The sequence below is a fragment of the Gorilla gorilla genome, chromosome 16 (genome assembly GCF_029281585.2).
Source record: "Gorilla gorilla gorilla isolate KB3781 chromosome 16, NHGRI_mGorGor1-v2.1_pri, whole genome shotgun sequence".
Lineage (NCBI taxonomy): Eukaryota > Metazoa > Chordata > Mammalia > Primates > Hominidae > Gorilla > Gorilla gorilla.
The window spans coordinates 51,272,654-51,285,746 of NC_073240.2; the positions used below are offsets into that span (position 1 = coordinate 51,272,654).

Consider the following 13,093-nt stretch of genomic DNA (forward strand, 5'->3'; position numbering starts at 1 on the left):
TGTAGTGAAACCCCATCTCTAAAATTTTTTTAAATGATATTTGCAAACATTTTCTCCCAATATGTGGCTTATCTTTTCGTTTTCTTGATGGAGTTTCTTGAAGCACAAAAGTTTTTGTGGAAGTCCATTCTGTCATATTTTTCATATGTGGATTGTGCTCTTGGTATTGTATCTAAGGAACATTTTTTCTGACCCAAAGTCATAAAGTAATGAAGATGTTTTCTTCTTAAGGTTTCAGTTTTGTTGCTTAGATCTATGATCCATTTCAAGTTAATTTTTATATACAGTGTGGTAAGGATCTAAATCCATCTTTTTGCATGTGGATATTTAGTTGTGCCATTTGCCTTCATTTTGACAGAATTTTTTTCCAGCACACATATTCTATTTATTACATGTTTGTATTGAACAGAATTTGTCACCAGGCAGGAGTACAGTGGCATGATCATAGCTCACCTGACCACCTGGGCTCAAGCCTTGACCACTTGCCTCAAGCGATCCTCCCACCTCGGCTTCCTGAGTAGCTAGGACCACAGGTGCATGCCACCAAGGTTGGCTTTTTTTTTTTTTTTGGAGATAGAGTCTCGCTCTGCCACCCAGGCGGGAGTGCAGTGACACAACTCAGCTCACCGCAACCTCCGCCTCCCAGGTTCAAGCAATTCTCCTGCCACAGTCTCGCAAGTAGCTGGAATTATAGGTGCATACCACCATGGCTGGCTAAATTTTGGATTTTTTTTTTTAGTAGAGATGGGGTTTCACCATGTTGCCCAGGCTGGTCTCGAACTCCTGACCTCAGGTGATCCACCTGCCTCGGCCTCCCAAAGCGCTGGGATTACAGGTGTGAGCCACTGTGCCCAGCCAAACCTGGCTAATTTTTAAAATTTTTTTACGGAAACGGGGTCTGTGTTGCCCAGGCTGATCTCAAAACTCCTGGGCTCAAGAGATCCTCCTGCCTTGGCCTCGCAAAGTGCTGGATTACAGGCATGAGCCACCCTGCCTGGCCTAGAATGTATGTATCTTAAGACATGAAGAATATAAAAATAGAAATGGGTGGTTCATCAGGCGTTTTTGTTTTCTGTTAATTTTTTAAAGGAAGTGGAAGTATCACATTCAATTATATTGAGGTTGATGCCTCAATATATTGGCTTGTTTTTACTTATGTAACATTTCATCAGTATTTTGTGGGATGAATGAATATAGAAGAAGAAATGTTAGGAGAGCAAGATGACTGTAGGTAGATTTAGAATAAGCCATGATAATGAAATTTTGTAGCCTTTCTTGTGAGTATTCATTTGCTAGGATACTATAACGTCTATTCTCTGCTTACACCTCTTAGCATACAGAGAAAAGGCACACTTAGTCCTAAAGAATACATTAGGTTTATATTTTATGTAATCGTTTGCTGTGGAAAACTAAAAAAAAAATTTTGACTAAAATACCTTGAGATGCAAAATTAAAAAAAAAAAAATGTGGCCTTTCTTATTTGCTTGGATCCACTGTCTTCCTCCCTGTGAACTACCACAGAAAGCCATCTACCTCCACCTTGCCACCTGCTATCATTACAGGCTTAGACATACTCCTCTACACCTTGGTATAGTAATATTTGTACTTTGAGAAAAAGATAATTTTTTTCATCTCTGAATCTGTTTTTTAAAATATGAAGGGCAGCCAAGGCAAGGTTTTTTGATTCTTTGGTACAAGTAGCTTAAGTTTTTATATGACAAAATTTAATTGAAAAATCAGATTTTAAAAAGAAATTTTTTTAATTTTTTAAATTTTATTTTAATTAGGCTCAACGAGAACCTTTGACAAGAGCACGAAGTGAAGAAATGGGGAGGATCGTACCAGGACTGCCTTCAGGCTGGGCCAAGGTAAAAGTCAGAATTAGCAGTAAAATAGCCACTGTGTTCCTAAAAAATGTTTTATTTGTTTATTTTACATCTTCTGTAATGCAGAGTCAATTCCATTTCTCCATTATAGAGAACATAGCTTATTCCCCTAATTATAACAGGGTGAGATTTCTCAATACCCAACCTGAGATGCTGGCTACAATATATGAGCATTCTGGCATTTATCATTTAGAAATAGTGTATTACTTTAAAACCTAAATTTCTTTTGAAGTTTATCACCATTTTATTCGAATTATTTTAATCCAAAAGTAAATTTAGCAGAATACTTTGGAGTGATTTCTTTGTTTATATAATGCTTATTTTTGTTTTTTGACCTGTTTCTTTTTTTTTCTTTTCCATCTAAGTTTCTTGACCCAATCACTGGAACCTTTCGTTATTATCATTCACCCACCAACACTGTTCATATGTACCCACCGGAAATGGCTCCTTCATCTGCACCTCCTTCCACCCCTCCAACTCATAAAGCCAAGCCACAGATTCCTGCTGAGCGGGATAGGGAACCTTCCAAACTGAAGCGCTCCTACTCCTCCCCAGATATAACCCAGGCTATTCAAGAGGAAGAGAAGAGGAAGCCAACAGTAACTCCAACAGTTAATCGGGAAAACAAGTATGTTTATCTTAACTCCTAGAACTAAAATAATGTGCTGTATTTCAAAATTTCTACTCTGAATCTATCAGCATGTTAGTGTCAGGGAGTTGGAAATTTCTGTGGATGGCTATACCAGCCGTTATTATTTACCACAGAGAACAAAACAAATGAATAGAGAAAATGTTGGTTTTTCTCCCAAGTGCTCACTTAATATCATACCAGAGAGGATTATTTTAAGTGTTAATGTAGATATAAAATCATTGTTATGTTTTACAGTTTCATGCCAGAGTACCCTCACGTTTTTCATAGAACGCCTGTGGTCCCGGAATCTCCCTTTGAGGACCATAATTTTCAGGAATATTGAGCTTGCCTTGTTGCAGCACTCAAGTTCCAAACTTTTTTTCCCCTTAGCCAATAATGTAAGCGAAGTTTTCCTATAGTATTAAAATAACAAGCACTTTAGTATATCATCTTCTAATCCTTATTCTGTTCCCTTTTCCTTCGTTGTAGTTTTGCTATTCTGTTTACAAATAGTGACCAATAGGTTAGGTTTCCCAAAATAGTTTCATTTAGCTATACTTCTGGCTTCGTCCCTTTTGGAATCCTCTTAGCTTATGACTGATAGGGCTATGAGGAGATGATTTAAGTCTGTGTAACACTTCTAATCTTTACTTTTTTGGGAGGAGGGGGGCAATAGGTGGAAGTATAAATAAATGATTTTTTTTCCCATTTATTATACACTTGTATTTGCTAAGGAATTTTAATTAGGCTCTTTTAAGCCTAATCCTAAGTAAGTTGAACACATCCTAAGAAAGTTGAAATTTTTTCTTCCTGAGAACTTACCCTGCCAGGTGCAGACTTATTCGAAGGAGCTTTTAAAAATTCTATTAATCTTGTTATAGATTTTAGAGTTCATTATAATAACTAGTGAGATTTAATTTCTTCTTGAATCATTCTTAAGTGTGTTAATTTGATAATGTTTTAAGGACTGTATGCTATTTGTGTATTTTTTTATATATTGAACAGAAAAAGCACACAAGTACATGCACCTGAGTACATGTAAAGAAGAGCTGATGAAATATAGTTTAATCTGTTCTCAGTATTACTTTTAGGGGTGGAAGAACGTTAAGGATTAATTAAAAAAGAAAAAAGACCTATCAGTTAAGATTTTCCTTATGCTTCAGCAGTTCTAGTAGTTCCACATATAAATCAAATACACCATATTACAGAAGTCTAGAAGGCATTCTCTGCCCCAGCACTGTCCAGCAGATCTTTCCGTGGTGATAGAAATGTACTGTATCTGTGCTGTCCAGTATGGTTTGTGTCTACTTTGAAACGTGATTAGTGCAACTAACGAATTTTTTTTTTTTTTTTTTTTTTTTGAGATGGAATCTCACCCTGTTGCCCAGGCTGAAGTGCAGTGGCATGATCTCAGTTCACTGCAACGTCTGCCTCCTCAAGCGATTCTCCTGCCTCAGCCTCCTGAGTAGCTGGGACTATAGGCGTCCACTACCATGCCCAGCTACTTTTTGTATTTTTAGTAGAGACGGGGTTTCACCATGTTGGCCAGGCTGGTCTCAAACTCCTGACCTCAGGTGATCTGCCCACCTCGGCCTCCCAAAGTGGTGGGATTATAGACAGCCATTGCACCCAGCTGGAACTGTATTTTTTGACTGTAATTGTGTATCCATCCGTGAATAGTCAACACACTCTAGAATTTAAGTAATGGTACCCAAATAACCTCTGCTTCCCTTGATATCTACTCCACGGTATGGTTTTTTTTGTTTTTGTTTTTATTTTTTTATTATTCCTCATTTGGCATTCTGGGTGAGTTCAAACATTTGATAATGCCAAACTTCCAGGGATCATTTAAAGGAGTTTAAAAAAGCCTTCTCTACTAGAGCTCCTAGTTCATGAGAAGTGAGATAATCTATCTCAAGGTGTCTCTAAGAACCATGACCCACATTAAGAGGTTAAAGGTATGTGTTTCATGGGAAGGTCTGAGACCTTAGTCGTATGACTAATGTTAACCTAAATATTAAATGTCCTGGAAGGCCCAGCATCTTATGAGTTAACATATTAACTGTTTACAAGATGCCTGTGGTACAGGTGCTACAGTTTGCTGCCATTTATAGTATAGAACCTTAATTTCATATGCTCAGCATTTTAAGACATCTTGTATCCTTTTTCTTCCTCAGGCCAACATGTTATCCTAAAGCTGAGATCTCAAGGCTTTCTGCTTCTCAGATTCGGAACCTCAATCCTGTTTTTGGAGGTTCTGGACCAGCTCTTACTGGACTTCGTAACTTAGGAAATACTTGTTATATGAACTCAATATTGCAGTGCCTATGTAACGCTCCACATTTGGCTGATTATTTCAACCGAAACTGTTATCAGGATGATATTAACAGGTAAATACATGTCATACTTTTTGCATTATAATGCTAAAAGGATGATCTAACCATATTTACTGTCTTAGTCCATTAGTTTTCTGCTGCTATAACAAAATACCTAAGACTAGATAATTTGTAAAGAACGGAAATTTATTTTCTCTTAGTTCTTGACTGGGAAGGCCATCATCTAGGTGCCGGCATCTGGTGAGCTTTTTTGCTGCATCCTCACAGGGTAGAAGGTGGAAGCGAAAGAGGACAGACTCGTCCTGTCAAGCCCTAAACGGCACCTAATACTGTTCACCAGGGAGGGGAGCCCTCATGGCCTTATCACCTCTTTAAAGGCCCCATCTCTTAATCCTATCACATTGGCAACACCTGAATTTTGGAATATTTGACGTGAATCTGGTGGTAACCTATGAATAAGTAAGCATTTTGGTGTAGGGCTACAGTATGTGAATAATTTCATGTTGACATCAAGAACCCATTTTACCTTTCAAACCATAGTACTTACCACTCAGCTCCAGAGAAGTCAAATTAGGAAAGGGGAAAATATCTTTATCCTTAGGAATAATGAAGACTGGGCATGGTGGCTCACACTGGTAATCCTAGCACTTTGGGAGGCTGACGTGGGCAGATCACTTGGAGCCCAGGAGTTTGAGACCAGCCTGGGCAACAAGGCAAAACTCCGTCTCCACAAAAATTAGCTAGGTGTGGTGATACATGCCTATAGTCCCTGCTACTTGGGAGGCTAAGGTGGGAGGATCACCTGAGCCCAGAAGGTCAAGGCTGCAGTGAGCCGTGATTGTGCCACTATACTCCACCAGCCTGGGTGACAGAATGAGACCCTATCTCAAAAAAGAGTAAAGCCGCCTCTGATTAGTAAAGGACAGACAGGATGAGAGCAGTGCCGGAAGGCAGAACCTTGCTGTCATGAACTGGAGCCTGTTGATGATGAGGAGCCCATGCAGGGCTTGCAGCCAAAAGAAGGAAGCTGAAGGGATGTAAGCAAGTCAGATTCAGATGAGAATCTGGTGGTAAGCCTGCAAATAAATAAGTAGTTTAATGTAGTGCTACAGTATGTGAATAATTTCATGTTGACATCAAGAATCTACTGTACCTTGCTTAACTTTTAAATTTCCTTTATTGTCTTTTGTAACTTTTATTTGCACAGGTCAAATTTGTTGGGGCATAAAGGTGAAGTGGCAGAAGAATTTGGTATAATCATGAAAGCCCTGTGGACAGGACAGTATAGATATATCAGTCCAAAGGACTTTAAAATCACCATTGGGAAGATCAATGACCAGTTTGCAGGATACAGTCAGCAAGATTCACAAGAATTGCTTCTGTTCCTAATGGATGGTCTCCATGAAGATCTAAATAAAGTAAGAAATTTGATTTTTCTAAGTTGCAGAGACTCTTTAGGGTTGCTCAGTAGCACTGTATTTTTATAGCAGTTTAAAATTCTAGTTGGTGATAGTTCAGTGCTTGTTTATTCAAATAGTGACTGTATAAGAGAATTATAAAACATCGGGTAAGTGTAATATTTGAAGCATATACAGTTGGTATTTACTAATTAACAAGCAGTATTGCTGAGAAATTTGCAAATGTTAAAATAGTTATTGGAGTTTGTGACCCACATGTATGTGAAAGTAAAATCATAAATGATCTTAAAAAAGATTATAGACAGTTTGAGCATTTTTATTGTATGTTATGTTTATATAATATATATATGTTATTGTACATATCCTTATTCTTTTCTTTTTCCCAGTCCCTTGCTGAAAGTGGAACATGCCTTTATTCTTACACATCCTTCTAAAATAAAAATTACTTGGCTGGGCACAGTGGCTTATGCCTGTAATCCCAGCACTTTGGGAGGCCAAGGCTGGTGGATCACCTGAGGTCAGGAGTTTGAGCCCAGCCTGGCCAACATGGCAAAACCTCGTCTCTACTAAAAATACAAAAATTGGCTGGGTGCAGTGGCATGTGCCTGTAATCCCAGCTACTCAGGTGGCTGAAGCAGGAGAATCGCTTGAACCTGGGAGGCAGAAGTTGCAGTGAGCCGAGATTGCAGTGACCACTGCACTCCAGCCTGGGCGACAGAGTGAGACTCTTTCTCAAAAAAAAAAAAAAAAAAAAAAAAAATTACTCCATGTAACCAAATGACTCATGTGACTAGTTATTATAAAGGCATGTATGTATACATAAATGACCACCCTCCATTTATATACTACAACTTCTTTTTAGCACTTTTTGTCTCACATACTTTTGGGGTCACCATTCTTAACCACTGAACAGATATATATATATATATATATATATATATATATATACACACACACACACACCTACACAAAAATATTTGTGTGTATATATATATATACGTGTATATACGTATATATACACGTGTATATACGTATATATATACACACATATATACACATACATATATACACATATATATACACATAGAGAGAGAGAGGCTAGGGCAACAAAATTATATATGTCCAGTTGTAGCCCTAATTCCCAGCTATATGTGGGATATCTTTTCTAAAAACCAAACTTTTTAGCTTTTTCTTTTTTTAGTAGAGATGGCCGGGGGCGGGGGGGGGCTCTCACTATGTTGCACAAGTTGGTCTCGAACTCCTGGCCCCAAGCAGTCCTCCTGCCTTGGCTTCCCAGAATGCTGGGATTACAAGCATGAACCACCACATCTGGCCCTTTTCAGCTTTTTAAATAAAAATTTGGGAAATTTCAACAAGTCACATTCCTTCAATAAAGTGAGTTTTCTTTGGTATTTTTGGCTAGAATTATTTTTTGCCACACTCAGTGAGATCAGAACTCCTTTATGAGAACTACAGGTGTTTCTAAATCTGGCAAGTGTTTGTATTCACTTTTATTCTTTCAATTTATATTTAAGTGTTGTCTTTGAGATATTAATATAGAGCTTAAATCATCTTATTTCCAGGCTGATAATCGGAAGAGATATAAAGAAGAAAATAATGATCATCTCGATGACTTTAAAGCTGCAGAACATGCCTGGCAGAAACACAAGCAGCTCAATGAGTCTATTATTGTTGCACTTTTTCAGGGTCAATTCAAATCTACGGTACAGTGCCTCACATGTCACAAAAAGTCTAGGACATTTGAGGCCTTCATGTATTTGTCTCTACCACTAGCATCCACAAGTAAATGTACATTACAGGTAAGTTTAAGAAGTAGAGAGAAAATGATTTATTGGATAAAAATGCTGTTTTTATGGATATAGAGATGTAAATTTCAGGTCTTTACCCTTACAAACATTTTATCAGTAAAACTCGGCCGGGCGCAGTGGCTCATGCCTTGTACTCCCAGCACTTTGGGAGGCCGAGGTGGGCGGATCACGAGGTCAGGAGATCGAGACCATCCTGGATAACACGGTGAAACCCCATCTCTACTAAAAATACAAAAAATTAGCCGGGCGTGGTGGTGGGCACCTGTAGTCCCCACTACTCAGGAGGCTGAGGCAGGAGAATGGCATGAACCCTCAGGAGGCTGAGGCAGGAGAATGGCATGAACCTGGGAGGCGGAGCTTACAGTGAGCTGAGATCTCGCCACTGCACTCCAGCCTAGGGGACAGAACAAGACTCTGTCTTAAAAAAAAAAAAAAAAAACACAAAAACTTTTATCAGTAAAACTCAATATAAATTCTGTTTTATAATTAGGCCTATGTAGATTAGAAAGAATTAGAAATTTCTTTTTTAAAGATACCTTTATTAAATATTCTTTCAGGATTGTTAATATGTTTTTAAAAAGTTTTATAAGTTAATTTGGAAAGTTGTCTGTTGACTAACTTAGGCCTACTTTTCATAAGCATTTGCTTTACGTGGGGATATCAAATAAATATCCTGTTTTCCATGTATCAACAATGTTTCTTATATAAAAGCTTGTTGATACCTTTAGTCTTAAAGTACCTCCAGAATGTCATTTCCTCTAACAGGGTTTCTCTGATTGACCAGGTTAGGGGCTTTCCTGTGTCCTGTCACAACACACTGTAGGTAGCACTCACCACACTCTGTGCTGTCATTGTTCACTTGTCTATGCTTCTCACTAGATCACAAGCTTTGGGAAGGCAGGAACTCCTTTGTGTAGACTGCTGTTGAATCACTGGTGCCTGCAGAGTGACTAACTAAATAGGTGCTCTCTGACATTATTGAAGAATCGAATTAACGAGTATCTGCTACTTGTTTTTTTCTGCCAGGATTGCCTTAGATTATTTTCCAAAGAAGAAAAACTCACAGATAACAACAGATTTTACTGCAGTCATTGCAGAGCTCGACGGGATTCTCTAAAAAAGATAGAAATCTGGAAGTTACCACCTGTGCTTTTAGTGCATCTGAAACGGTAAAGGGGAAAGTTTGTCCTCCTGTTCAGTGAAATTAAATGAGGGAATTTTAAGTTCTGTGTAATTTATACTTGTTGTACTGCCTGCCATGGGCACATAACAAAGGATGATTATCTGGTTACAGTAGATCTAGGGAAATAAAGCAGAAATGAGACTGTTAGTTCACCTCAGTGTTTTCAATACCACAGCAAAATGACAACACCACTATTTCATGTAATTCCTTATAATTTTAAATAATTACAAAGCATCAAGTGAAAATGTATAAAAATGTTACAGTATAATTCAAACAAATTAGCACAAGAAATGTAACATTCAAACAGCAGACTAAAGCATAACACTTAGTTATGTGTTAAATAAAATTTATAATTTTTAAAGTATTTTAATGATAAAATATGTTAATGATACCATTAAGTGCAGAAATAATTTCATCAGATTTTTCCAATTGATGGAAAAGATCTAGTCCTAAAAGAGAAGGAATAATGACAAGAGTTATAAAACATGAACCAGATCTTTTGCTGATTCTTTGGTCTTCACATAATCACATAATCCATGTAACTCAAGAACTTTGAGTTGATTATTTGAAAAACTTTTTAAAGGAAGTTGCACTTTTTTATTGAGAGCTGTAATTTTTGTCAAAAAAGCATTTCTGTTAAAAATGTTTTATCTTGTATTGAGATTCTTAGTTCCTTATATTAATTTCCAAATTTACATGTTCAGATTTCTCTTGTGTAAATTTTTCTAACAAAAGCTAGTTTTTTCCATTGTCCTAGTTGAGGATTCTGGAAGTATAAACATTCTATAAGTGATTACACATTTGTTAAAATTTTTAATGCTGAATATTTTCAAAATTATGAAATAACCATATTACACCAACCAAGATATCATTGTTTTGATGTTTAAAGGAGCAGAATATGGCAGAATAATGGAATGAATGACATTATTTTAGTCAGTAGTCTCCTACTCTCAATTTCTGGCTCTAGTTTCCTCTGAAGTACAAGCTTGACTCGAGAGCAGCTGTCATTCTTTCTTTTGTGGTGGTCAGCATTATAAACATGTGGGTCTTACCTTCCTAGAAGACTCATGTAGCAGTTGTAGCTGGACCAGGGTATAGTCCTACCTTTACCATTCTGGCTGTTTGACCTTAGGCACATCATTAAATATCCGTGTGCCTCAGTTTTCTTGTTTGTAAAATGGAAATGAAGCCAGATGTCTTTAACAGGTTCCTCTACTACTCTACTAAAATTCCAAGTCTTTGTATTTGAAATGGATTTTACAGTCCTGGCTAAAAATCTAGATGTTAATGAATGAGGATTCATCCTGGTATCTTCCTCTGTCAGTGTAATTGTAATGTTTTGTTCTGCAGTTTTTCCTACGATGGCAGGTGGAAACAAAAATTACAGACATCTGTGGACTTCCCGTTAGAAAATCTTGACTTGTCACAGTATGTTATTGGTCCAAAGAACAATTTGAAGAAATATAATTTGTTTTCTGTTTCAGTAAGTATCTCTTTGAACTGAAGACTTTTTGTTTCAAAGCAAGTTTAAAAAAAGTTTTAAGTGGTTTCCTACCTCATGGAAGAGTAAGAACAACATAAAGCTTTGAAACTATTGGCGTATTTTAAATAACAATTTTAACTGAATTGATTTTTCTATCTTGTTTGGCACAGAATCACTACGGCGGGCTGGATGGAGGCCACTACACAGCCTATTGTAAAAATGCAGCAAGACAACGGTGGTTTAAGTTTGATGATCATGAAGTTTCTGATATCTCCGTTTCTTCTGTGAAATCTTCAGCAGCTTATATCCTCTTTTATACTTCATTGGGACCACGAGTAACTGATGTAGCCACATAAGGAGACATAGGTTATAAACTAGTTATCTTTTAAAAGGCTCAGCAACACAACTCTTGAAATGCTTATCAAGATAATGGTAGCTATAGCTGGCCATTTAGAGGAATTCTAGGACAGTGGGAGCTGTGTTACTAGCACTATATAATTCCGGTCAGTGCTGACAAATAACATTTAACAAGTATTGCAGTAAGCATCACTTACAGGTACCATTTATTTCAAAACAACTTTTTTAGTCTGCTCCAAAGTTAAAATAATTAACTAGCTAAGCATTATTATTCGACTGGTCTAAAAACCATTGTTATCTTTTTTTTTCCTTTTCACTGTTATGGCCTTTTCACATTTCTAAATCCCATCTTGATATACTATGAATACTCTAGAATGATGTAAAGCAGATAGGAATGTATGTGTACATATTTATTGCATACTTGCACATCAAATCGATGTACATAGTTTAACACGTGGTCCTTTTGTGAAACCTAGAACTCAGAGGATTGCTTTTTTTCTTTCAGCCTATTTTGAGTAACTTCAGTGCTTTCTTAGGGAAATGACAGGGCAAAGCGATTTTTCTGTTGGCTTTGGGCTGTATTTGTGCACTAAATCTTTATTCTAAAAAAAAAAATGGAAACTTTAATTTTTTTAAAACGAGAATTTCATTTACAGCTACATTAAAATCTTAATGAGAAAAATAATTTATAACCCTGTGGGTGTTCTGTCTTTAATATTGTATTATCAAATATAGGACAGTAAAACCATAGATTTTATATACACACGTGCTATATAATAACACCCAGAGTCATTCTTTCAAGACTAGTATTCTCACATATTGAGAATATTCATTCTAAATATTAAAGTAAAAATGCTGGGAGTCAGGCATGATTGCAAAGTGAACTGCATTATAAACTACATCTTTACAGAGTGATATATTAAGAGGGTTAAAGGAGCTTATAATTTATTTAACCGAGGGACTCAGTTGCTATATATATAGTCAGTAAAACACTCCATATAAAAATAAGATTCTAAAAGTGCTTCAGAAAGAGACCACCATTAGCAGGCTCTCAGGGAGAAAATGAAAGGATGGGGTTCAAACTGTGAAGCTGACAACTTTTCATGTTTTACAATTAGTCTAAGAGACCACTTCTTGGCTAAATTATTATATCAAATATATTCAAATCATATTCTTAAACTCATAGAGCCATTTGAACAAAAATTATTTTTGTTTAGCTTCATGAGTATCTTTGGAAAATAATTTGTTGAATATATATGATTGAGATATTTTCTGATAAACACTGAATTTTGAAACCTGAACTCACTATATAATTGCAGTGTTTTGAAGGCCTGCATCCATTAGCATTGCATTATATTCACACTGCCTTTTTCAGTGAACCAAGACCCATCTTCTGGATGACAGATTTATCTTAAGATGAAAGGTTGTATAACATGCCCACAAGGCATAAAAATGTTAATGATGCAAGTAAGTTCTAAGAGTTTAATGACCAAGCAAAACTCTACCACCAGATGCTGATTGCTTGTTCTGCAGTGTTCAGGAAACACCATTTTCCTGGCTCTTAATGCTTTTGTATTGGTATGGAAAGGGGCTGGCAGCTATAGAACAGGAGATACGCCATAGCATTTTGAACGGAAGTATCTGGAATCTCACTGACTCGCTCGTATGTTATCAAAGCTATACCAGGCCTGGGTGACTGAATTCTTGCAGAAAGCAGTGTAGTGGCCACCATCCAAATCACCAAAATGGTTCTATGGGAGAAAGGAATGTCAAACTTAGTATTCACATATGAACACTAACTACTGGAACAGAAATGATAGGACCAAGAAATGCTTTTTAAATTGTCCCTTATACTAAATTAAAAGGAAGTGATAATTTTGTTGTTAAATCATGCATATAGCCTGACTGCTATATTGCTTCTCATTTCATTGTAACTACTTATATGTTGTGCCCATTGACTATCATCTGTG

General features: G+C 36.8%; 2 protein-coding genes across 9 annotated transcripts in view; one reads left to right on the forward strand and one right to left on the reverse strand.

The window, feature by feature from the left end:
* The window catches only part of USP8 (ubiquitin specific peptidase 8), a 75,574-nt gene extending 63,766 nt beyond the window's left edge, over positions 1-11,808 (forward strand). For all 8 annotated transcript variants that reach the window (XM_019011087.4, XM_019011084.4, XM_019011083.4 and 5 more), the window contains 8 exons: positions 1,788-1,868; positions 2,252-2,514; positions 4,695-4,907; positions 6,061-6,271; positions 7,855-8,091; positions 9,127-9,269; positions 10,634-10,766; positions 10,937-11,808. In XM_019011087.4, the coding sequence (XP_018866632.3) occupies positions 1,788-1,868; positions 2,252-2,514; positions 4,695-4,907; positions 6,061-6,271; positions 7,855-8,091; positions 9,127-9,269; positions 10,634-10,766; positions 10,937-11,122 (1,467 nt within the window). In that variant the 3' untranslated portion in view covers positions 11,123-11,808. The remainder of the gene's footprint in view (positions 1-1,787; positions 1,869-2,251; positions 2,515-4,694; positions 4,908-6,060; positions 6,272-7,854; positions 8,092-9,126; positions 9,270-10,633; positions 10,767-10,936) is intronic.
* A 783-nt stretch (positions 11,809-12,591) lies between these two features.
* The window catches only part of USP50 (ubiquitin specific peptidase 50), a 46,792-nt gene continuing 46,290 nt past the window's right edge, over positions 12,592-13,093 (reverse strand). The window contains exon 7 of the mRNA XM_019011088.4: positions 12,592-12,874. Coding sequence (XP_018866633.1) covers positions 12,773-12,874 — 102 coding nt within the window. The 3' untranslated portion in view covers positions 12,592-12,772. The remainder of the gene's footprint in view (positions 12,875-13,093) is intronic.